General features: G+C 59.0%; 1 protein-coding gene across 7 annotated transcripts in view; it reads left to right on the top strand.

The window, feature by feature from the left end:
• Positions 1–22,897, top strand: part of DCTN1 (dynactin subunit 1) — a 71,914-nt gene that overhangs the window by 33,940 nt on the left and 15,077 nt on the right. For 3 of the 7 annotated variants that reach the window (XM_074865350.1, XM_074865347.1, XM_074865348.1), the window contains exons 6-10: positions 9,998–10,015; positions 14,229–14,249; positions 17,154–17,342; positions 20,382–20,579; positions 22,180–22,384. In XM_074865350.1, coding sequence (XP_074721451.1) covers positions 9,998–10,015; positions 14,229–14,249; positions 17,154–17,342; positions 20,382–20,579; positions 22,180–22,384 — 631 coding nt within the window. Of the gene's footprint in view, positions 1–9,671; positions 10,016–14,228; positions 14,250–17,153; positions 17,343–20,381; positions 20,580–22,179; positions 22,385–22,897 lie in introns of those variants that run through there. The other 4 variants (XM_074865351.1, XM_074865352.1, XM_074865353.1 and 1 more) reach the window with 3 other exon arrangements.

The raw sequence follows: 22,897 nt of genomic DNA on the forward strand, positions 1-22,897 counted from the left end.
CGCCGCAGCGTCACTGCCCGACCGCCGCTCAAGGGAGGGCGGAGGCTGGCAGTCCGGCTTTACACTTTACACTCAGCTGGGAGATTTTCTGCCGATCCAGCGAACTGCAGTCGGGTTTTCCAGTCCCCACGGGGCGCCGGGTGCCGCGATACCTGCGGGCTGTGCCCGGCGTCACTCCCCATGCGCGCAGCTGCGCAGTTTTTACCTCAGTGCGCTGTAAGTCTCAGAGGCCAGCGAGCCAGCCCAGGGATTGTGGTGTGCCTCAGCCTGGCTTTCACCGACTTCTTGCCCTGAACAATTAAACCTTGGCTGGTTTAATACAGCGGGTGTTCCCCGGGCTGCGGGCCTTGGAAGCACCGGCTCCGCGCCGAGCGCGTTGCGCGCTGTGGGAAGCGTCGGCAGCGCTCCCTCGCGCTCGCTCTCTGCGTGGAAACATGTTTCAAACTCTAAATCTGTTTCAGGGCCCTTATGCAGCCCGTTACTGACCAATATAAAGGAGCTTTCTAAACAATACAAGGTAATGCTACATAATGAGCAGCTTTAGTCTGTAAAACCGGGGAAAAAGATGCCGTGTTGCTGAGAAACAGGCTTTGGTGACTTGGAGGCAAGGGACTGCCCTGCTTGTGTGTGGTCCTGGTCCTCTCCTTGGGCTGCGGCTTCTCCCAAGGTAAGAGCACCCCACAACCAGCTTGTTTCTAACACTTAGCAAAGCCAAAACCCTTTTGTTTCGCTTCCTACCAAAGGGAACTAAAACTACAAAGGTCTTGGCATTGTTTCCCGTAGGCTGCTTGGGGGATATTTTCCTGCCATGGCAATCGTGCCAAGAGAAAAGCGGATCTGGCCGCAGTACGAGCACTAGAAAGGGACCCGGTACCTGCTGAGTCCCCGGCACGTGCGCTGCCCGTCCGTGGTACCTTCAGCAGAGCTTTTCTTTCCAATTGCTTTCCCATTGGTTTTTGGGTGCAGAGATGATCCAAAGGGCAGCGTTTGTCTACGGCAAGTCCGCAGGCGAGGAGCGATGCAGAAATGGAAGGAGAAGCTGCCGAGGGGTGGCCGGGAGCAGCTGTTACCAGGTGCTCCCACTCTCCTCACCCCGCCAGGACCCCCCTGGGCCGAGGTCTCTGTGTGTCCCCGAGGCTTCGCGGGTGGGCATGTGTCTGCCCTGCGCCTCGCTCCTGTGAGCTCTCGCCGCCGCCGTTCCGTGCGTGACTCCAACCCCGGCCCCGCTGTTTGTTATGCTGACGGGAAGAGCTGCTCATTCTGAGCGGTGTGTTCGTCATCTTCCCTGTCGCCCGGGGTGTCGGGGCAGGGAGCTCGGTCACAGGTGGCCGTGTGGATGCCGCCGTCCCCTCAGCCTTTACGTGGGTCTTGCTTTTAAGAGCAGCGGTGCAGAGACCCCATCCTGATTCGCCGTGCGTGGAGAGGGGCTCATCACAGCCCTTCTCAGCGCCACGTGTTTGCTGATGGCACCTCAGAATTTAACTTTTTCAGCCTTTAATAAACTCGTTAGCTCTCTGCCCCCCTCCTATCGCAGCGCTTGACCTCGCACAAGCGTGTGGAAATCGCAGCCTGGTTGGTGTGACCATAAAATAATGAACGTGATTAGCAGATCGATGCTTATTCATGAGATTAAGGTGGCTCTTTGCATGTTAAATATAGACCTTAATCATATTAAGAGCTGCTGCTTGCTGCTTTTTTGTGCCAGATGGCCCTTACCCTCCCAGCTCTTCTCCCTCTCTCTGTGCTCTTTGCCTTGGGTTTGCTGCTGCCTTTGTGCTGGCCGGGAGCGCTGGGGCAGGGCCTCGTGCCTCTCCCTCGCACGGGCTGGGCTAGTGCGGGGGCCAGCAGCCCCCCAGGGCCCCGAGCGTGGTGGGGAGCGGCTGTGTCACCTCTGGGGCTGCATGAAGCCGGCGGTCCCTCCCAGGGGACACGAGGGGCGCAGGGTGTCGGGGATCTCCTCCTTCCTCGTGTGGAGCCCGTGGCTGCTCGGGAGCCGGTGGTTCAGGCTGGCCCCGGCACGTGGTGGCCCATCTGGACAGGGTTTGCCAGCCCCGAGGCTGGGGTGGCAAGAACATCAAATGGCTGCTTAAGAAGCAGCAAGAGGGTGTTTCTCTACTCATTTTCGGAGCAAAACGGGTTGTGTGCCCCTTTATCTCTGCACTACTCGGGTCAATGTTTTGCTGACTGTGTGGTCAGGAAGGCTGGGGTTACACCGCGCCACAAACGTCACCTCCAGTGAGACAGAGGGGCCGGCTCCGCTCCAGATCCCTGAGAGCAGGGACCTCCTTGTCCCGCATGTGACGAAGCCGTGACACCCTTGCACTGCAGTGCTAGGGCGGTGTGGGCTTTCGGGGAGGCAGAGAAAGGCCAGACGGGTTCTCTTAAGGCAAAATCTGAAAAAATACGTCATGCATGTCAGTTCTGTTTTGCTCAGGGAGTCCTTGAGCTGCGGGTGTTTGGAGCCTACGAGGGCAGCCGCAGCAGAGCGTTCCTGGGGTGCTTTGCCCTGCGGTCAGACGTGCCACGGCCGCCGGCTCCGCTGGCACCACAGCGGTGGGTTGTTTGTGCCGGGGCTTCCAGCTCAGCCCCGGGGTCCTGCAGCTGTAGGGTGGGAGCAGGGTCCCTGCTAACGCCGCGGCCCGTGGGCTGGGGGTGGAGATCTGGCTTCCTTCTACCCGAGGACACCGCTGGGTTCCTCGCGAGCTTGGCCTGCCCGGTGGGGATGTTGAGGGTAGGATGCCAGCGGCGGAACATGCTCTGCCTCACCGGTGGGTCGTGTCTCGTCTGCTTGATCTAGTCTGGTCCCGCTGGGTCTAACATTGCCATGCCAGCGGCCCGGCTCGGCCTCCACCGCCCCGTACCCGCACAGTCGCTCCCCGCGTCCCGGGCAGCGTCATCCTGCCCCCATTGTGCCGTGATGGTCGGGTTGTGTGGCTGGAAGGGGACAGACCCCACAGACTTGTCTGCAGCAGTGAAACGGGCTCGTCCTCAGCGCCCTGTTGTGTCTGGAGACCCTCAGGCCCTGGGCACGGAGGGTCCTGGCTCAGCCGGAGCAGGGACACACGGCCAGCGCCGCCCCGCAGGCTGAGCTCTGTGACCGGGATGGTGCCTCTGTCCCAGGGTGCTGTCTCCCTCTGCAGGTCACCTGTCCTGGGACAGCAGGAGCTAAAGCCAGTTTGACGCCTGTTTTGTGGCTTTTTTTTCCCCATCTAACGGATCAGCTTTGTCCCAGCTCCAGTAACATTCCTGTTCTGTCACCCCAGCCGGCATTCGTGTGCTGGAGCTGGATCTCAGGTGTTTTGTTCTGAGCCCTGTCACGTGCGTGGCTTCATCGCCCTCTCTGCTGCGCACTTGACCTCGCTCTGATCCTCTTGTCCTCCCTTTGTTGTTGTGCCCCGTCATTAGCCGGGCTTGGCGGCGGTGTCTGCACGGGGAGCAGATGGCCTGGGGAGGGCACGGAGCGATCTGGGTCCAGATGGTTTCTTTTTAAAGAAGAGGGGCCAACCCGAGCCCTGTTAATCCTTTAAAGGAAAGAGTAATCCCATTACCTCATAAAACGTGCCAAAAGCACGTCCTGCAAAGGGCTCTCGGTGGGCCTGTGCACCGATTTCCATGTGGCCCATATTCCTCTCAGCCAGCTGACAAACTGCCCTGGCACCTCTTCGTGCCTCCGCGGGACCTTCACGGGAGCTCGCGGCCAGCTCGGCGCTGGGGAATGATGGTTTTTTTGTTGTTAATCGAGGGAAGGGCCGGCAGACCACGGAGCCGTGAGCTGAGCAGCATCTGGCGCCGCAAGCTGGTGGTACCATGGAAATGAGCCGGAGCAAACGGCGGCAGCGTCGCGTCGCAGGAGGCTCCTGCTCCGCACCAAGGGGGGTTCTGCAATCCGCTGCTCTGTGCTGGTGCTGAGGGCTCCTGGTTACTCTTATGGCTTGAAGATAAATCACTTCTCTTACGTATCACTGGACGTTTTTACAGGACGGCTCTAAAGCATCCGGCAGCTTTTTTTCTGCCGTTAAATTGCATTTTCTCATCTGCTGCTTCTGGAATGCGCGTGGCCAGCCTGTGTTGGTGTTTATCAAATCCTGGATGCAGAAAGATTGTATATATTCTAGATTTAGAAACCAGGGGAGTTGGTTTATTAGAGCAGCTACTGCCCTGCCCCCCTTACTGTAATACCCTTAATTCTCTTAACTGAATGTTAAATCCGTGCAAGCTTTTGAGTGACTCCTTCAGCAACATATATGGCACTTTGTTCCCGAAGGGGCTTACGGCCCCGAATCCAGGTTGGTTTTGTCTGAGAACACTTAATACGTACGTGGCAGGCTAGTGGGCCGTTAGCCTGCCACGTTTGGGGGAGGAAAGCCTCATCCCCGGGGCCGGCCCACAGAGGGGGGGTTCTGCGGGAGCCTTTGGATGCCTTCAGCTGACTTCAGAGCTGGGTCTGTATAAAGCAGCTCTTGACCCAAAACAGGCTTTACTGTGACAGGGTGATGAAACGCAGAGGTTCTTCATTCCCATGCGCTGGTAGAGCTTTTAAAAACGCCACTTGCAAGCCCTTCCCCTGCTAACGCCGTCTGTCCGCCCGCAGCGGCGAGGAGCTGCTGGAGGGGTCCTGACCTCAGCTCTTGGTGCTGTCCAGACTCGTTTGCTGCCCACAGGGGCTCTGCTGAGGGCCGCGGCCAGTTAGGAGGGACCCAAAGGCTGCTAGTTGTGTTCAGGTTTGGCTACCAGATGTGTTTGCCAAGAATCCTTTCTGGGGAGGCAATGCCCTCCTGCCTGACGTTCGGCCTGTTGTGGGGCTGGCTCTGTGCACCTACAACGAGCTCTTCCTCCGCTCGCCCTCATCGTTCATCCTCACAGCTGAGGAGGAAGGAGCTGGCTGGCGATGGGCCGGGGAGCTGCCCCGGGACTGATGGGCTGCGAGCCGATACCAGGAAGGTGCACCCCGACTCGGCAGAGCTGGCAGCCCTGGCGCGGAGGTGGTTGGGAGGCCAGTGCAGATCCCTGAGGATCCCAGCACTCCCCTGAGGAGCAGGATGAGCCCCGGTGGCGAGCAGATCCTTACACAGGGCTCGCCAGGCTCAGGCCTACTCACCAGCCCCAGGTTTGGCAACTGCGAGCTGGGAACGGAGCTGAGAACGAGAACCCAAGTGCGAGGCCAGAGCAGGGTGAGCGCAGCCAGCGAGAGAGCGGAGAGCCTCAGCCCACTGCTCCCTGCCCCGCTGCCCTGAGCCGGGGAGCATCTGTGGCTTCCCTGGGCGCTCAGAGATTCGTTATAGGAAAAACCGCTTGGCACGGGGAGATGGGCCTGGGAACAGCCTGGGCTTGGGCTGGTGATAAAGTGTGTGCTCGGGTGTGGGGTGAGCGGGGACTGTCCCCATGAGCCACCGCTGCCCCTGCGCAGCTTTGCCTCCTCAGGGCTTCACAGCGCATTCGTTCATTTTTTTCTCGCATGGGCTGTGGTCGAAGTCTTCTGACATTGAGTTCTGAGGACAAACCCCGTTTGTATTTGCCGGGGTGGCAGTCGAGGCTGGCGGGGAATGGCGGAGCCGGCGCTGCGCTGGGGAGCGGGGCTGTGCCACGGGGCGCTGCCGGCACGCAGCCTCGGCCAGCCTGCAGCAGCAGCTTCCTTTGGGGTCACCCAGGGCCGCTCTCCTTCAAACAACAGAAAATTGTTAATTGCTTGAAAAGGAGTGTTTTTAATCTGGGTTTATGTGAAAGATAGTCCTCTAAAAGCGTGCGGCTATCTGGATAAATTCTGGTCTTAACATGCCCAGCCTGGTTACCTGAGAGGCAGCGCTCTCGTCTCGGCAGCCCTGCAGAGGGGTTTTGCTCCGCGGAGCCAGGGGAGCCCCACCACGGGAGGGTTCCCACCCCCAGGACACGGCTGCAAGCTGCTAAGGTGGAGGGTTTTGTGCTGGGTCTGGTTTTAGTGACCCGCTGTTTGACCCAGGCGCGGGCAGGTCTGGCCCCGTCCCCGCGGGGTGGGTTGAGCTGCCCCCGCAGCGAGGGCGCGGAGCGCTGCGGTGTCCGGGCTCCTGGAGCCGCTTCTCTGGGTTAACTGCCAAAATCTGCTGGTTTGTCTCTCCCGAGAGCTTGCCTGAGCTCTTCCTTTTGGCTCTTGAGCTGGATATTTAGCCATCGCGCAGCTCGTTAGAACATTTGCTGCCTTGTTTTGATAAATTGCTGTGGGAGCAGAGGCGTTTTCTTGAGGACAATAATTTTTTTTTAGCCTGTCACGCGTAGAAAGTACTAGAGGTCAGTGTTACCACAGCTGGAAGCGACTCGTGCTGCAGGGGCCAGTCTTTCCTCAGTGTTCATCTTCTGTAGCTGTTCAAAATCTTTTATTTTTGGGTTTCTTTTCGCACTTTAGGAATTCTCAAAGGTTGAGGCAGCCCCACCTGTTGCCAGAAGCACCTTTGTATAAACCTACGCCTACAATACAGCTGGAATACAGCTGTCAGGTGCTTTTTGCATTTTTTGCCAAGTTTGCCCATTTCTGCAGTTAAAGTGCTGGAAGGCCCGTTCGTCCCTGCTCAGGTGAAGCACACCCCTTCTCGGGGTGACCACCGCTTCCCCGGGAGAGCCCCGTGGCTGCACGGCGGCGCGGGAGGCCTCAGCAGGGCAGGGCTGGCCGTTGCTGTTCCCAGGATCTTCGCAGGGTTTTGAGGAGCGTTTTCAGCAGCGGGAGGGGTTGGGGGGTTGCTGACCCGGCTCTGGGTCTTCAGCGCAGCCCGGAGACGCCCCGCACTGACCCCCCGGCCCAGGCCTTGTGACCCTCCGTGGCGTGGGTGGTGCCGAGACCCCGGAGCCTGAGACCCCGAGACCCCGGTCTGAGATGGAGTCGCGGATGGAGAGTGGATGGATCATTGAAGATACCAGAGATGGATCTCAGCCACTGGGCAAGCGTGTGAAGCGTCAGAATAAAATGACGCTCCTTGCTTCTGACATTAATTATCTTTCTCACTCTCTTTGTGGCATTCCCACGTTTGCTCTGTGACTCAATCCAGCAGCGTAATCTTTTATCCACCGGGAAAATCCCACGAGTTGCACCCTTGTTCTGCGTTCGGTGCCCAACCGTGAGCTGTTTGAGCTGCCGGTTCAACGGTATGTAAGGCTCTGGAAGAACTTCAACTTGAACTTTGGTTAAAACCAAACCAAAACCCAGGACTTGGAGAGTCTTCGTGGAGCTGAAGACCCCGACTGACTGAGCCCCCCACCACCACGGGTAGTTTCCAGTTACCCCGAGGACTTGGGAGCGAGTCCGATAATAAAACGAGGGCGTGGGCTGACACGTGGGTGATTCAGGGCCTTGGTTGGTCTCCACAGCGGTTCAGAGCAGCGGTGACGGGGGTGTTTTGGGCGAATAGATGATCCTCAACTGCCAGGGTGGGGTTTGGGGTGAATTGGCGTGAAATTTGTGCAGCCTGTCAGTTAGAGTCTGTGCCAGTCTGTGCTTCTGCCATACAGTTACAGCCCGCTCGCCTCGAGGCCAGGAGGGTGGGTTTTGGAAAGTGTCGCCCTGGCGTTTGGATTCTGCTGTTTTTACTGACAAGTATTGAAATCACTTCTGGAGCAGAAATGTTGAGAGAGTTTTTCCTGTATCAAACAGAACAAACCCCCAATCTGCATGTTTCAAGTATGAGGGTGGAAAATTCCACAGGTGTAATTAATTACTGAATTTTGGGCTGTCTGAAGTGTCCGTTGAGTCTCTTAAAAAGTGCTCCTGATTTTTGAAGTTTGGCTGGAGGGAAAGGGCAGAAAGATTGGAGGGGAGCCGTGGTCTGCTTGGCCCGTCCATGCTCCCCGAACGTCTCCGCTGGTGTTGTGAGGGGCTGTGGCTGCGCCCTCAGACGCAATCACAAAGCGACTGAGCCTTCGCTTGGCCGGATTTGGCTGCCTTGGGCAGGGTGGGGGTTTTTAAGCTCTTGGAGAGTCGTCCTGGAGGCTTCGGGCAGTGTAAAGGGCGGAGGGGGCTGCGAGGGCTCTGCTCGGCCGCCGTGCTGCGTGGGACCGGGTGATGCTGCGGCCCGGGGCACCCTCCCTCCTCGCCTGGGCGCTGCCGGGGTCGGAGGGGCAGCGGGTCTGGGGGATGTGGCCGTGCCGGGGGGAGAACGCACGGCCAGCTGCTCCCCTCAGATGGCCAAGGAGAAGGGGCAGCTGCCGTGCCCCCCCCGACACCTCCCCAGAGCAGTGCAGGTCCCTTCGGGTCTGCTCAGGGTTCCCCCTCCCACGGAAACACCCAGAGCCCACTCGGTCATCGTAGGGGTGGTGGTTTTCTTCTTCAGCTCTTTCTGATTGACTCCAGCTTCTCTGGCCCAAATGCTGCTTTTTAGTCTGAAAATTCCTGTCCTCCGTCTCTGGAGAAAATTAAGTTAATGGGCCCTGGGAGGGGGCGGCTTTTGTTGTGTTAGAAGACTTTTAAGGGTCTCATAAAAACACAGATTTAGATTTTTAGAATATATATTTACACCCCCCATATATACTTATATCTATACACGTATTGTAATGCTCTCAACTTTCCAAACCTCAATCCGGGGAGAACGTCTCTGCAAGGCCCCACAGATGTTCCTTTTCCTGACGCAGAAGTTACTCAGCGATCACACCCCGCTGCGGGTGACGGCTCTTGCAGTTGGGTGCAGCCTGTGGCACCGCAGGCTGCGGGACTGCCTCGAGCCACCAGGAAATTTTAACCTGCCGGTGAAAGTTGCCTTTAAAGCCTTTTTTTTGCAAGAGATTGCAAGTATTGCACTGAGCGTCTGTAACTACCGGAGCTAAAAATGTGCTTTGTGCGTAGAGGTTTGCATATTCACGTATTATTTAAGAAGGATGGTTGCTGTTGTGGGTGAGCCCAGGTCAGCCCGAGCTCCTCTCCCTCCTGGTGTGGAAGTATCAGAAAATAATGGAATTGAACTGGGAGTTGTCAGTGTTGGAAAAGAGGGTCTGTGTTCACACACACACACAGGTAATATAATGCACGGAAGAAAAGGTGTGTGTCTGTAAAAGGAATTGGTACTGAAGGGCGGCGATCTCCCGCGTGCGGTGGGGTCAGGGCACTCGGGAGGAGCTGGCCGTGGGGTTTTGCTCCAAATGTGGCATTTTTCCCCCCACAGTGTGGTTCCGGGGCAGCGCTGGCCCGGGCCAGCGAGGGTGCGCGCAGGGGCTCAGGGTTTGGGGTTGGCACTGCGGCGAGGCTCGGGCCAGCTGGGTGCTGGGGGATTTCGGAGGGCAGGGGTTCTCCGAGGGGGTCCCCGCGCAGGGGTGCATTGAGCTCCTCGAAAATGACCCCCCTCGTGGCCGGGGCGGCTGCGAGGGCAGGAGTCGGGCTGGGTGGTGAATGGACGTGGCTTCCCGTAGCCGTCCGTCCGTCTGTCCGGGCTCGGCTCCGTCCGTCTGTGCAGGCTCAGGGGATTCGCTCGCCAGATCCCAGCCGCCCCCGGGCCGGCGCGTAGGCACGGGGCGGGAGAGGTTTGCGGGGCGCTGGCCGGAGCCGGCCGGACCCCCCGGCGCGGTGGCCGAGCCGGGGTGTCGCTGAGCCGCTGGGGCCCCCCTGGCCCGAGAGGAGCATCGCCCGGTGCCGCCGGCTCGGTGCAGCATCCCCGGCGTGGCGGCGCGGGGAGGAGAGACCCGCCGGCGGTGATGTCATGAGCCGCCGGGGCGGTGGTTGGAGACACCGGCGACGGGAGGACGAGCGGCCGCGGCTCCGGCGCCTGCCATGGGCCCCCACGGCCCCGGCGCCCCGCAGCCCCGCTGAGCCGCCGCCTCCATCGCACCGGCGCTCGGGGAGAGGCGTTCGCTGGATCGTCGGGCGGATGGCGAGCGGATAGAGGGAGGCTGCGGCCATTTGCAAGCGCTGCCGGGCAGCCGCTGCTCCCGAGACCGAGCGCCGAGAGCCGCATTGTTGTGACCGAGTGTGCTAACAGTCTCTCTCTGCCTCCCTGTCTCCCTTTCTCTCTCTCTCGCTCCGTCTGTCTTTTCTGCAATGATGAGGCAGGCCCCAGCAACACGGAAGGTACAATCTGCTGCTGTATCCACCCCGTCATTGCGAATGCTGCTTCTGATCGTACCTTGTTTTGCTCTTTTGATTTTTATTTTTTTTTCCTTGTTGTGTACGTTAACGCTGCTGAGCTTTAATTGCGAGTTTGACCCGGTTTCGGGTGCCTGTGGGCAGACGGGGGTGGCGGGGGGGGGGGGTTGCCGAATGAGAAAGCAGCATCATTTAATGTCTGGCTTTTCCTTTCAAGTTTCCGTTGAAGTCGTGTCTCCATTTCACCTGTCTGTGCCTGCGTTGCATGCAGCATCTCTGCAGCTCGGCGGGAGCTTCCCCGCTGCCGGAGGGTGCTGGTGCTTGGCTTGGGGAACTTGCATGGGAACAATAATAACGTTTTTCCTGCCTTAGCGATGCGAGCCGTGCCGTTGGGTTCTGCTTTTATCCTTTCCGAAGGTTTGTGGTATCCGGGTTCGCTGTCAGGCGGACGTTTCTGCAGGTTACAGCACGGACTCTGGGCTGTGCTCTGGTAGTGTCCTATATGTTTATTTTTAGCATAACCAGGATATCACTGTTCAGCTTAAAGAGAAACCCTGAGAATTTTTACCTGGTTTTAAAGCAGCAGAAATTAAAATAACAAAAGGCACAAACGTGCAACTTCAGCTGGCCGTGCTGTGTCAGCGGGAAGACTTTGCCGTTTTAGTAACGTTACAGTAAACGCTCTTGATTTATGTCTGTGGTTCCTGGAGCTCACCAAACCCAGTGAAATACTTTGTTACGTGGTGAATGCTTTGAGAGCTCCTGTTTAATCCACTTCCAAATGAAAAAGTTTGACAAATGCTGATTTTCCTCTGCCTCCAGCAGAAGGGTGGAGCGGCGGGGCTGGCCCAGCGCTCAGCGCCCTGTCTGCCAGGGAGCTTCACAAATCTGGCCGCCGCTTGATTTAATCCTGCTTTTTCTGCTGTTCCTCCTCCTTGCACTCACTGCTCCCCACCAGGATCACACCTGCCAGAGGGTGCACGTGCAAGGTGGTGCCGGTTATTTAAAATGCAGAATTTCTCGTAGCAATAACGCAGGTAACACCGCCCAGGAGGGTAGAGACAGGTTTTGTCTGGGGTTGGCTTGGTGCCTTGCTGAGGCCGAGCTCCGGGGGCGAGCGGGATGGTGTCCTGCCCGCTCAGGTGGGCAGCGCTGGCCTTTGCTGGGTTAAAGCCTGGCTTAAAGCCCGGGCTTCGACTCCGGCGGGTGCCAGCCCCACTCAGGACCTGCAGACTGGCCCCCTCCACGCTGCTGGAAAACCTCACGGGAACTACGTGGGAAATCTCTGCAGCTGAGAAGTTCTGCTTTTCTCCATCAGAAACCCTCAAACTTGGCCCAGCAGAAGCGTCCGCAGCACGGTACCGGTCCTGCCAGGGGCAGGGGGACCTTAATACAAGTGACATGCCCAGAGCTCCCACACCTTGGGGGGGACCGGCAGCCCCCCTTCAAGCCGGGCGATGCCGGCTCCACCACAGGCAGTTGGTGGTAGCCAGGAGGAGTTTTGCCAGATTTCTTGCTGCAAGAAGCAAAGTTTGTGTCTGAGCGCGTCTGTTCGGAGCCCCAGCTGCTCTCCTCGCTCCTGAGTGCAGGCCCTGCCAAGGGAACAAAGGTTGTGTAATGTCATCAAATATTTATGCAGCAACATTACGCAGCAGAGTTCAGAACCGCCAGATGAAATATTAATCGCCACAGCTGGGTGGTGCAGAGCCGCCCGCGATCCAGGAGGGCCCAAAGTTTTTGCGTTGAGCTGCTGCGTGATCTGGAGCCTGGCAGAAGTCTGAGCGGTTGCTCCCGGCCCACGAGCAGGGCTCCTGGGTGCTCCCGCAGCCCTGAGAAGCTTTCTCAGTGGAGTCCAGCTGCCGCACGCCATCTCCTCGCCTGCTGGAGGCCAGGCCCTTGCAGCTGGAGTGGGGAGAAGTCGACGTCCTGGTCCAGCTGCCTTCCTGCCCTTGGCAGAGCAGAGCGGGCGAATCGGCGAGCGCCGGAGGGAGGGAGGGAGGGATGGATGGATGGATGGATGGATGGATGGATGGATGGAGGGATGGAGGGATGGAGGGATGGGGGCACGGCAGGGAGCCCCGGCCCCCTCCGGCTGTGCCAGAGAGCAGCAGAGCATTTCCCGACCACCTGCGCCGAGGAGCAGCTCGCCCAGGGAACTCGGAGCTGACGCTTCAGCTTTTTATAAGTCTTCACGTGGAGGGGGACCAAGATGGCCTCACAGCGGAGGAGGCACGAAGGCAGGATTGATCTCCATGGTTCGGTGTGGCTGACTTTTAGAGAAGGTCCCTTTTTGAAGGGTCTGGTGTGGTTTGAGTCGGGGAAGATGCTCGGCGGCTGCCCACCCCGCCGCAGCCCCCAGCTCTACCCTGAGCACAGAGACTTGGCTGCCGGGGTGAAACGCCCTGGCCCTCGGCCGCCGGCCTCTGCCCCGCACCGGGACGCCTTCGGTGCAGCAGGACGGCGGGGAGCCCCGTGTCCAGCGGTGGGGGCTCTCCCGGGGTGCCCCCCCACCACAGCAGTGGAGCCGTGTGCTTGACGAGGAGGGGGAGCATCTCCCGTGCATGGTTTGCAGAGTCCCTGAGGGAGGGGTTTTTTTTCAAATTTTTGGTGCCATTCAGTGTAATCTGTCCTGAGTAGGACTTTTGGAAGAGGCTGGAGTGCTCCTGAGGAGCTTATACCACTGCTCCTAAAGCAGCCCTGTATTTATCTGAGGGTTTTAAGATGTTGTCATTATGTTTTCCTGGCAAATTTTGCCAAGCAGAAGACGTTCTGGAAGATGGGTATCTTCCCTCGGTATTGAAATGAGCCTCCTGTTGAGTGCAGCCTTTTAGAAAAGACTGGAAGTGAGAAAAAATAGGATTTAGCCTAAGTAATGCAATAGGTAATCAGCTATTTAGAAGTGATAACACATCCAGTTCTAATCTATATTTAAAAAAAAAAAAAGATAAGTAGCTCTAAGGTCTCTCAGCTCGTTTGTCGAGGCCTTGGGTGGGAATACGAGTGTTGGTTCCGAGTATCCGAGAGAAGGTGCGGAGGGGGGTGCGCTGCCGGGCCCGGCGCTGGGTCCCGGGCTGAGCGCTCGCTGAGGGCTACGACCAAGTCTCGCCCGCGGCAGCGTCCCCGGGTGGGGTCACGTGGCAGTGTTTTGATCGATCTTTTCCATTCTTGGGTTACATGGAGCTGTGCATTAGGTAATAGAATGAAAAATGAAGCAGAATGTGAAAAGCTTGAGCGCTGCCCGTCCAGCTCCGAGGGCTGCCAGCCCCACTGTTACCTGATGTATCGGTTATGGTTGGGGTGTTTGTTAAGGGGAAAAATATTTGTTCTGATGTATAAGAGCACAGCAAAGGGGTGCGGAGAGGGGCGGCGCGGCCTCCCCACCTCGGACGTGAGAGCACCCGCTCGGTGACTGCTGCGTTACTGTGACGCTGCACGTGCAAACGGTGGGTGGATTCCGGAGGGGTGGGGGGGTGGGTGGAGGGTCCTGCCTTGAAATCAGTGGGCGCATTTATTTCCAGAAATGAAAATATGGGAGTGTTTGGGAAGAAGCTCCATGTTGTCCCTGTGAGTTTTATGACTAAAGGGAAATAAGAGCCTGGGGGCTGCAGCATGTCTGTGGCAGCTGGTTTGGTGATGCTCTGGGCGCCTCAGAAAACCAAAGGGCCAAGAGGAAGGGAAAAAAGATTTTTTTTTTAAAATAACCCCCCCTCAACCTCACACGGGAGCAACCTCTCGGGAGGGTGTGCCGAGTTAAACCCGCTCCTTGTCGGGCGGCTCTGCCTTAGGCTGCAGTGGCTCCCAGCCTGACCGAGGGCAGCCCAGATTTTGCCTTCGAAGCTCAAGATCTCTCAGAAATAAAAGGGGCGTCTGCCCCGGGGGTGTCTGCCAGGCTCCTGCCGAGGGGAACAGCAGGGCTGGAGCTCAGCAGGCGAGTGGTCTCCGGTCTGAGCTGCCGCCGGGCTCCGTCTCCGCCTTCCCGGTGGAGCGCTGCGAGCAGGGTTCCGCCCGGGGAGCGCGGGTTGACGAGCTCCTCCACCTGATGCCACCGCGCACACTAATTGCCGTCATGTCTTTTTGTTTCCTTTCCCTTGTTCTCTGCTGCATCTGCTGCTGCGCTGCTGCGGTCTGTCCCTCTGCTCCTGTCTGTCCCTGTGTGAGTGTCTCTCCTCCTCTGCCTTCCGCTCCCGGTGCCCTCCAGACCACCGTCCGGCGGCCCAAGGTGAGGCTCTGAGCACCCCCTCTGCCCTCCTGGGAACCCCAACCTGCCTCATCTCTTGCCCTTCCATCTCGCGGAGGAGCTCTCAGGAGCCTCCTGCTCCTCTGGAGCCCATCTGAATTGCTGGGGACGGCCTGTCCAGGCAAAACGTCCGTGGAAAAGCTTCGTGCTCTGAGCCAGAGCAGGGCATGGAGCGGGGTAGTGATGCCCGGCCTGGCTAGCAGAGCATGCTGCTCAGTGGCCCTGTTCATGTTACTCCTTCCTTCTCGGTGGCTGCCGTCTCCGGGCGGCCAGGGGGCAGATTTTCAGCGGGGCCTCGAGGGTGTCTTGGGGCTGAGAGCTGGGTGGTGTCAGCCTGGATTCTGCATTTGGGCAGGGTCTGTCCCAGGCAGCAGGACAAGGGGACACATGGCTAGAGGAGAACAGGCAAGGGAGCCTTGAAAAACTCTAATAGCCAAGTTATAGTTTGTAAATGGTAAATTTTTTTTCCCCTCTGTGAAGGGGTACAGTGCAGGGAGGGCTTTATGATGTGTACAACAGACTCAAACCAGGGCAGTGACGGATTCATTCCGTCCCCGGGCAGCTGGGATCCGGACTGCCAGGCATCTCGCTTTCCCCTCCAAAAAAATATCCTGTTAACTGTCATTTTGGCACTGCAGGACCAGAGCCTGGGCTGAGGTAGGACCTCATGGGGGGAAGAATGTGTGACGGAAGCGTATGAACACAGCGGGAGGAGGTTAAAATTTCCCCTGAAACGTCTTCCCCCAGACACCTGGGATGCAGCAAGGGTTTTACTGTGAGTGCGTGTGATGCTTTTGCAGGGAGGCAGAGGAGCGAGCTCGAGGGAAGCAGCTTTTACCTGCTGGTGTGGCTTTGAAGCCAATTTCCAATCCCAGCTGTGAGTTTACCCTTTAGCAGGGCGAGTCCTGGAGAGCTCTCGGTGCTCCCGGTGCCATCGCCCGCGGTTTGAACAGTGTCCTTGTGCTGGAGAGGAGCCGGGAGTGGATGTCCTGTGTGACCTCCTCCTGCTCCTTCGGCCTCACATCGACCCTGGGCGGGAGTTAGATGGAGCTGAAGACACCCTGCACACGCACGTTGAGACCAGAGCTGCTGCCCGTGTCGCGCAGCCGCCGGCGGGCCCCTCTCGAGCCGTTGCAGCCGATCCCGGCCGGGCGCAGCGACGTGTCGGCTGCTTCCTCTGGCACCTCGCACCTTCCGGGGTTCCTGGGAATGGATTTCCAGCAGGAACCGTTAGCGAGGGCTGTCCCGTAGCTGGGCAGAGGGCTCTAGGAGATGCCAGGCTGCATTTTGGCCCTTTCTGGAAGAACAGTACGTCCCGTGGGCAGGAACGGGAACAACGTCCTTGTTTTGTGTGTTTCTTGGAGGTGGCACGTGTGGCTCGGTGCCACGGAGACTGTTCCCAGGCTGGGGCTTGCACCGTCCCTGGGAGAACCCGGGGTCCCACCTGGGAGGGGGAGGCTGAGCTGCCTGCCCATCCGTGGGGCGTCTTACCTGTCGCAGCCCAGTGAGCTCAGATTTGCCTAAAATCAGCGAGGAGTCGGCAGGAGGTGTGGCTGCCGCATGGCTCGCGAGTGCCCGGTTCCTCCGTCCTGCTGCCGCGTCAGCAGGCGGGCGCAGAGGGGAGTGGGTGCTGCCCCATCCCGGCCGTGTCCGTGCACGCACCCGGCCAGCCCAGGCTGAGCCACACGGCCTGCCGAACCGCAGCCACAAAGCCAGCCAAGGAGTGAAATAAAGAGTCAGGAAAGTGCTTCACACAGCCACAGAGGCGAGTGCTGCAGCAGGAGAGGGCTGTGAGGAGCAGCAGAGGTTTTCCTTCAGCCATCGGCCTCCCCCGGGCACCTGGGTTCCCCACTGGTGAAGCAGCTCTCTGCTGCTCTGGTTCCTCCAAGCTCCACTGGTTTTCACTGGTCTCTGGTGAACTTGCTACTCTTCCATTTTCTCCTTCTGTTCCCCTAAAATTCGGTGCCTGGTCCCCGCAGCGGGCGTGGCTGCAGACGGGGCGCGGAGCCGGGCGCCTGCCGCAGCGCGTCCCCGGTGGCGCGTGGGCACGGCAGTGCCGGGCTGGGGCAAACGCCTGGCAGCGGCTGTGTCCCGTCGTGTTCCCAGCTGTGGAGGACGGGCAGGGGCAAAACCTTCCCAGCTCCCATCTCGGTGTGCCTTGAGGTTTTCCTGTCTCATCCTCCGGAGCTGGAACACCAAAACCTCTGCAGACACAACCGAGGTCCCTCGTTAGTCCCTGCCCCATCCCCTCTGGCCACTCGCTCGACACGCGGGGTCTGTCCCCGTGTCCCCGGGGGTGAGCTGGCCTTGCTGGGAAGGGCCAGGAGGTGCGTCCGCACCGGCAGCAGCAGCTCAGGGAGCTGTGGTAGCACGAGGAAGTGAATGCAGCGTGTGGGGAGAGGCCGTCTTTACTGCCCCTCATACTGCAGGAGGGAGGAGAGGGGCTCCTCCTGTCTCAGGCCCATGTGCTCAGAAAGAGATCCATTTGGGTTTTTTAGCTACATCAGAGGCGTAATGAAATTTGACCTTTCCCTTCAGCAACTGCCTATGTGTGGATTTTGGCCGAGCCAGACTCCTCCTGGAGTAAGATGAGAGCGTTCACACTGCTGGGGAGGCCCTGCGGTGGTGCCGGGCCTCAGCACGCTGTGGGTCCAGGGACGGCGAGGGCGTGGGCACGAGCTGTTCTGCCAGTGACATCCCTGCTGTCCCCCTGCTCCAGCTGCGTGGGGACTGCGACTCCATGAGACAGCGGCTGCCCTGGAGAAAGGAAACCGGAGCTTGTTTCAGCAGTGGTGAAGCGTCAGGGAGACGGAGCGGTCCTGGAAGCGTCGTCGCCCTCGAAACGCGCCCATCTGATTTTTTCCCCCCGACCGTGTTGTTTTGCAGCCCACCCGGACCCCCAATTCTGCAGCGTCCAGCGGCACGGCCGGGCCCTCGGGCTCGGCCTCGGCCTCCGGCGGGGAGATGAGCAGCAGCGAGCCCAGCACCCCCGCTCAGACACCACTGGTGGCCCCGGTGATTCCAACGCCCTCCCTCACCTCGCCGGTGGCACCCCCGGTTCCCTCACCCACAAAGGTAAGCTGTGGCCTGGGGTGGGAGGTCCTGAGGGGAGGAGGAGGAGAAGGAGGAGGAAGAGGGGACAAGATGTGCTCTGCCGGGTCCTGGGGGGGGTGCAATGCTGTGAGGCGTCATGGGGTTTAGGCCCCGTGGTCTGTGGGAGGAGCAGAGCTGGCGGGCGACCGGGGACGGCGTGGGGGGGTCGGGCAGGGGCTCACGCGGAGGCTGACCTGCCAAAGCTGGAAGGACATTTCTGAAGAGGGGCTGCCGCGGCTTCATTCAGTTCCCGACGCACATTGTCCTGTCCCGGGTGCCCGCGGGACACGGGCAGCCTCAGAGCGGGTTGGTGGGGAACGTGCTGGGGGCGTCGAGGCTCCAAGTCGGAGCTTGAACCCGCTGGCAAGGGGGGAGCTTGGCTGCCTTAAATCCAGGGGAGGAGCTGGACGAGAACTGGGAGAACTGGGGCGGAGGGACTGGCCGTGGATGCGCTTGAGATAAGAAAACCACTTAGAGGGGTCCACTCTTTCCCAAACTGGGGTGTTTCTAGTAATTGTATCAGCACGGTTATCCCATTTTTGATCTTTAAAATAGTTTTTCATTACTTCCGCCCAGCTTTGTATTAATTAGTTAAAATTAGAGCTTGTGAAAGATTTGGGGCATGAGGGCAATGAATTAATAACGTGAGAGGGCAGAGAGCTCGTTCTGAGGTTGTGTGTTGAGGAAAGGGCTGGAAAAGCCACTACCTGGTGTGGGGGGTGTCCCCACTCCCCCGAGTTCCCCACGAGGACTCTGGGAACGGGTTTATCTAACGGATGCCAAAACCATTCGCTCGATGGCCCCTGTATGGCCAGGGCCGAGGCAGCAGCGCAGGAGCAAGGGACATCCGTGTGGTTTTCCTGTGCTGCTTGACATCGCATGGGATTTTTTGTAAAATCTGTTCCTTAACGTCAGGCAGCTTTGTGATTTTTAAGCTTTGGTCACATGTGCTACTGCCAAAAGAGGGGGGTGGTGTCCTTGCTGCTGTTGTCGGCCTTCACGGGAGCTGGGCTGGCCGAGAGAGAACCAGCAAGTACAGGACGGGTTTTCCCTGGCGGGGGCTCACAGGGGGGTTACGCGGCCGCTGCTGTGGGCTCGGGCGGGCGCTGGGGAAGAGCGCGGAGCCATCTCAGAGCGGGGGGTCTCTGCCTTCGGGCAGCTGCCCTGCTCTTGGCACGGGCTCTCGTGGTGGCTGCAAGCGCGGGGAGTGGGACTGCGGCGTCCCGGTGCCAGGGGGAGCCGGGGGTCTGTTGCCCAGCACCGACACAGAATTTACACCAGATGGGACCTGGGGTGGAACTGGGGTTTTCTTTAAACGGGTGGACACGGGGCTGTCCCTCTCCTCCAAGGAGTGCAGTGACAGGGAATAGGGTGATGGGCGCGTGTGGCAGCACGGGACATTCGGGTGGTGCCAGGGAGGAGCTGCCACGGTGAGGGTGGGTCTGGAGGGGCTGCGGGACCTTGTCCATGGGGACAGCTGGAGCTTGGCTGGACGGGCCCGGAGCAGTCTGATCCGCTTTGCACGACTGAGTGGGGAGCAGAGCCCGGGCTCACCTCTCCCACCCTCCATCACTCCCCGCTTCTGCAAACACTTTTGGTGGGGGATTTGTGTTGCGGACAGGCCAATGTAATGGAGGGTGGCCTCTGTCTCCAGAGCAGCCTGGCAGCATCTCCATGAAGGCCGGGTGACCGCTGCCCAAGGCTCTGGTTTGACGAGTGCACACGTGGAAATGGCCCTGTCAGCTCCGGAGCGGGGAGCTGGGGGGTCGTGCCTCCGCCCGGGGGCCCCCCCGGAACGGCTGGTGCCTGCTGGTGTGATACCCCCGAGGCTTTGTGCCTTTCCTGCAGATCTCCCGTTACAGTACAGCCCTTTAGCAGCACGGGGCCCCCCCTTGCCACCGTTTTAAGGCGAGTCGGGTGCGCCTTTCCCCTCGGAACGCGAGAGCCTTGTGCCAGGGCGGGATGCGACCCCCGAGGGGGCTGCGTTTGCGTCTGGGTGGGAATCTCGAGCCCGTGTCCCTTCCCCGCGCGCCGGGTTTGGCCTCGAGGTAATGCAGCAGCGCCGTCACTGCAGCCTCCCCCACGCCGCGGCGTGCTGGTGCTCGCATGCGCCTCAAGCTGCCTCTTTTACTACAGCTAAAGCTGGTTTCACGCTGACGCCCAACTAACACGGCCCAAACGTGCTTAGAGCAGGAGGGGCTGAGTTCAGAGGGGTGAATTCAGCAGGAATAGCCCTGGGCAGCCGCCTCTGTGTGGGTAACGGGCTGGAAAAGCCTCGGAGAAGGTCTCAGGACACCCCGGCGAGCTGCTCTGGGCTGCGGAGGCAGGAGGATTCCTGGGTTTTAGGCTCGTCCCGCGCTTGCCCCTGTAGAGCTGCCCTGGCTCTGACACACGGCCGGTTACCACACGCACTGGCCCCGCGGGTGGGGAGCGCAGGGGAGCCCCCCCAGACATCCGCCGTGCTCATGGGGGGGTGCTGGGGGAGGAGGGAAGGGGAGCAGCTCACCGGAGCGCAGGGTGCGCCCTGGGCATGTGTCGGCCCATTTCTGGATGGCGCACGAGTAACTAAACCCCCGGCTGCTGGGAGTCGTCCCGCCGCACACGTCGTTTCTCAGAGCCCGTCTGTAAGGTCGGGTTCTGTTGGTGAAAACGTGTTTCTTGTGTGCCCTGGCTCGGGAGGAGGGGTACTGCAGGGTGAGCTCAGGCGCGTTAGTGGTGGGGTTTGGTTGGTTTGGGTTTGGTTTTAAAGGATTTAAATCCCAGTGAAGGTGCTCAGGACTTTTTGCCAGCCAAAAGGTTTTTGTCAGCGTGTCAAGGAGGGTTTATCGCACGTCGTATGTGGAGTAAAAATCAACAGATTAAAATGTCAGGTGGACTCTACCTACAGGTTCTTCTAAACCTGCCCCAGTAACGATGCCCAAAGACAGCCCAGCCCATGGGTCAGGGCCTGTGTGGGTTGAGCTGAGCTCTCCCCAAAGGATGTGGCTGCTCCTTTTGGTAATTCTTGGTTTGATGTTGTAGGAGGAGGAAAATTTGCGTTCTCAAGTGAGGGACCTGGAGGAGAAATTGGAGACGCTGAAGATAAAGCGAAATGAAGACAAAGCCAAGCTTAAAGAGCTCGAGAAGTACAAGATCCAGCTGGAGCAGGTACAAGAATGGAAGAGCAAAATGCAGGAACAACAGGCTGATCTCCAGAAACGTTTGAAGGAGGCCAAAAAGGTGAGTGTCCGTGGGGAGCCGGGCAGCTGGCAGGACGGGCCCCAGCGTGGCGGCAGCCGTGGTTCCGCGGTTCAACCCGCTGTCGCGGCTCTGCCAGCGCAGCGGGAGGGGCACTGTGCCCCAACCTGCCCATAAACTGCCAGCCCCACCTTCAAAAGCTCAAATAAAACTCCTGAAGATCTCGCAGCTGACTCCAGAGCTCGGTGGACTCGGGCAGCTTTGGGGCGTTGCCGTGTGTTGAGGTTTCCGAGCCAGCCCCGGAGCTCGGGATCTCTTCGCCTCTCCCTGTGCTGACCTGCAGCCTCAGCGTTCCCGCCAGCCCAGTGCCTGAACAATTTCTTGATCATTCTTGAACGATTTTTAGAACTGCCACACCTGCTTGGTGGAAGGTTTTTTATTTGCTCTTTGGTGAAGCAGCAGCTTGTCCTGCCTCTTGCTTCTGTGTTGTGCTAAAGCGCTCAGGCAGCGTGTTCTTAGAGCAGTTACATCCCAACAGGGTTTTGTTTGAAACACAGCATTAACATAAGCTTTTGTTTTGTTGTACTGAGTTGAGAATTGGCATCGAGTCTGTTTGGGAATCTCGGGAGCTGTTCTTAAGCAGCGATTAGATGATCCAGTCCTCTGGAGCCTCGTCTGAGCCAAGCCTGTGGTGATGGGGATCGGGGAAGGCTGGGGGGGGTGAGGGCTCTTAGCGATGTGTATAAATACCTGACGGGGGAGTGAAGAAGACGGAGCCAGACTCTTCCCCGTGGTGCTCCCTGAGAATGAAAGAAGAAAGGGGCACAAACCGAAATGTGGGAAATTCAGTTTAAACATCAGAAAAGCTCTTTCGCCCGTGAAGGTGGCTCAGAGGCGGTTGGGATCCCGATCCCCGGGGACATGATACACCATGTCACTTCTGGCCGGCTCTGGGGTCAATTCCTCTCCCTGGTGGCTTCCTGTCCCCATCCTGACTGTCTAACGTAGGCTTTAATTTGGTAAGACTCATCTCACTTTAGCTAAACTCACAGCTTTGAGCCTGGCCCTGCAGGGCTGGTGGTGAGTCAGTGCCAGCGAAAGCCCCGGGGCTTTGGAGCTGATGAGTCTTTATGGGAACATTTCTCCTGTGGCTCTTGCTCAGCCCCGCTTTGGGGTGTCTTCTGAAATATCTGCTGCAGGTTGGGGATTTCCCTCTTCCCCTTCTCCCCGGGGACAGGTTCCAGGCAGAAGGCAGGAGCTGCTGGCAAAGGGCCTTTCGCTTCTCTGCCCCAACTTTCCAGGGTGGGTTCTTGGTTTGTTTCCCCGGTGATTTATTTGATTGTCTGCTCTGGTACAAGCCTGGGTGTTTTCTGTCTTCGCATCTGTCTCTCCTCACCTGCAGAGGGTTTTTCTGCTGGGCTCTTCGGCGGATGGGAGAAGGTGTGAAGCCAGAGGGGGGAGCTGGGCACCCCGGGGCGCCGGCCTTCCCCTCTCAGACCAGATAATTCACTGGGCTTGATCCTCCTCTGGGAGAGCCCCGAGAGACAGAATTGTCCGAGGCTCGTTGTTTGTGAGAGGGGTCTCTCCATCGCTGGCCTGGGGCTTCCAGGGTCTTCTCACCCGCGCGTGTGCTTGGCTGCAGGAAGCCAAAGATGCCCTGGAAGCCAAGGAGCGCTACATGGAGGAGATGGCAGACACCGCCGACGCCATCGAGATGGCGACTCTGGACAAGGAGATGGCAGAAGAGCGAGCGGAGTCCCTGCAGCAGGAGGTGGACTCCCTGAAAGAGAAGGTGGAATATCTCACGATGGACCTGGAGATCCTCAAGCACGAGATCGAAGAGAAAGGTGGGAAGGGGTCAGCTTTCGGGTGGTCTCAGCCTGGGTCCCGCTGCGTGCAGGAGCTCCTCGCTGGGGAGGACGTTTGGCTGCGGCGGGGCTGAGGCTTTGCCTCTGCGATTGCCCCTGCTGCCTCCCGGGCCCCGCTCAGCCGGCGCAGCTCTGGCCTCACACCTGGGCTGGGCAGCAGCTGCAGCTTCACTTGGGTCCCGGCCTCCCTGGGAGGGCAGAGATGGAGCTGCTGCGCCTGGGAGTCTGCAGACAAGGGTTCCTGTCCTGGGCTTAGAGGAGCTCAGGCTTTAGTTTTAATGCTTCCCTGGGACGGTGGGTCCCAGCCCAAAAGGTGTTTGACTGGGACAGGCTTTATGTGGGAGGCAACACAACGGCTTTGGTTGCTTATTGATCCAACCCCCCTTTGGCTTCGCACTGAGCGCAGCTTCCAAACCAGCGCCCTGCCCTTGTTTTGGTTCTCCTGGGGCCTTTCAGCTCTTGGTATTCAAGGTGAGCTTTAAAAATTACACA

Source organism: Strix uralensis, chromosome 4 (assembly GCF_047716275.1).
Source record: "Strix uralensis isolate ZFMK-TIS-50842 chromosome 4, bStrUra1, whole genome shotgun sequence".
NCBI classification, from domain to species: Eukaryota; Metazoa; Chordata; class Aves; order Strigiformes; family Strigidae; genus Strix; species Strix uralensis.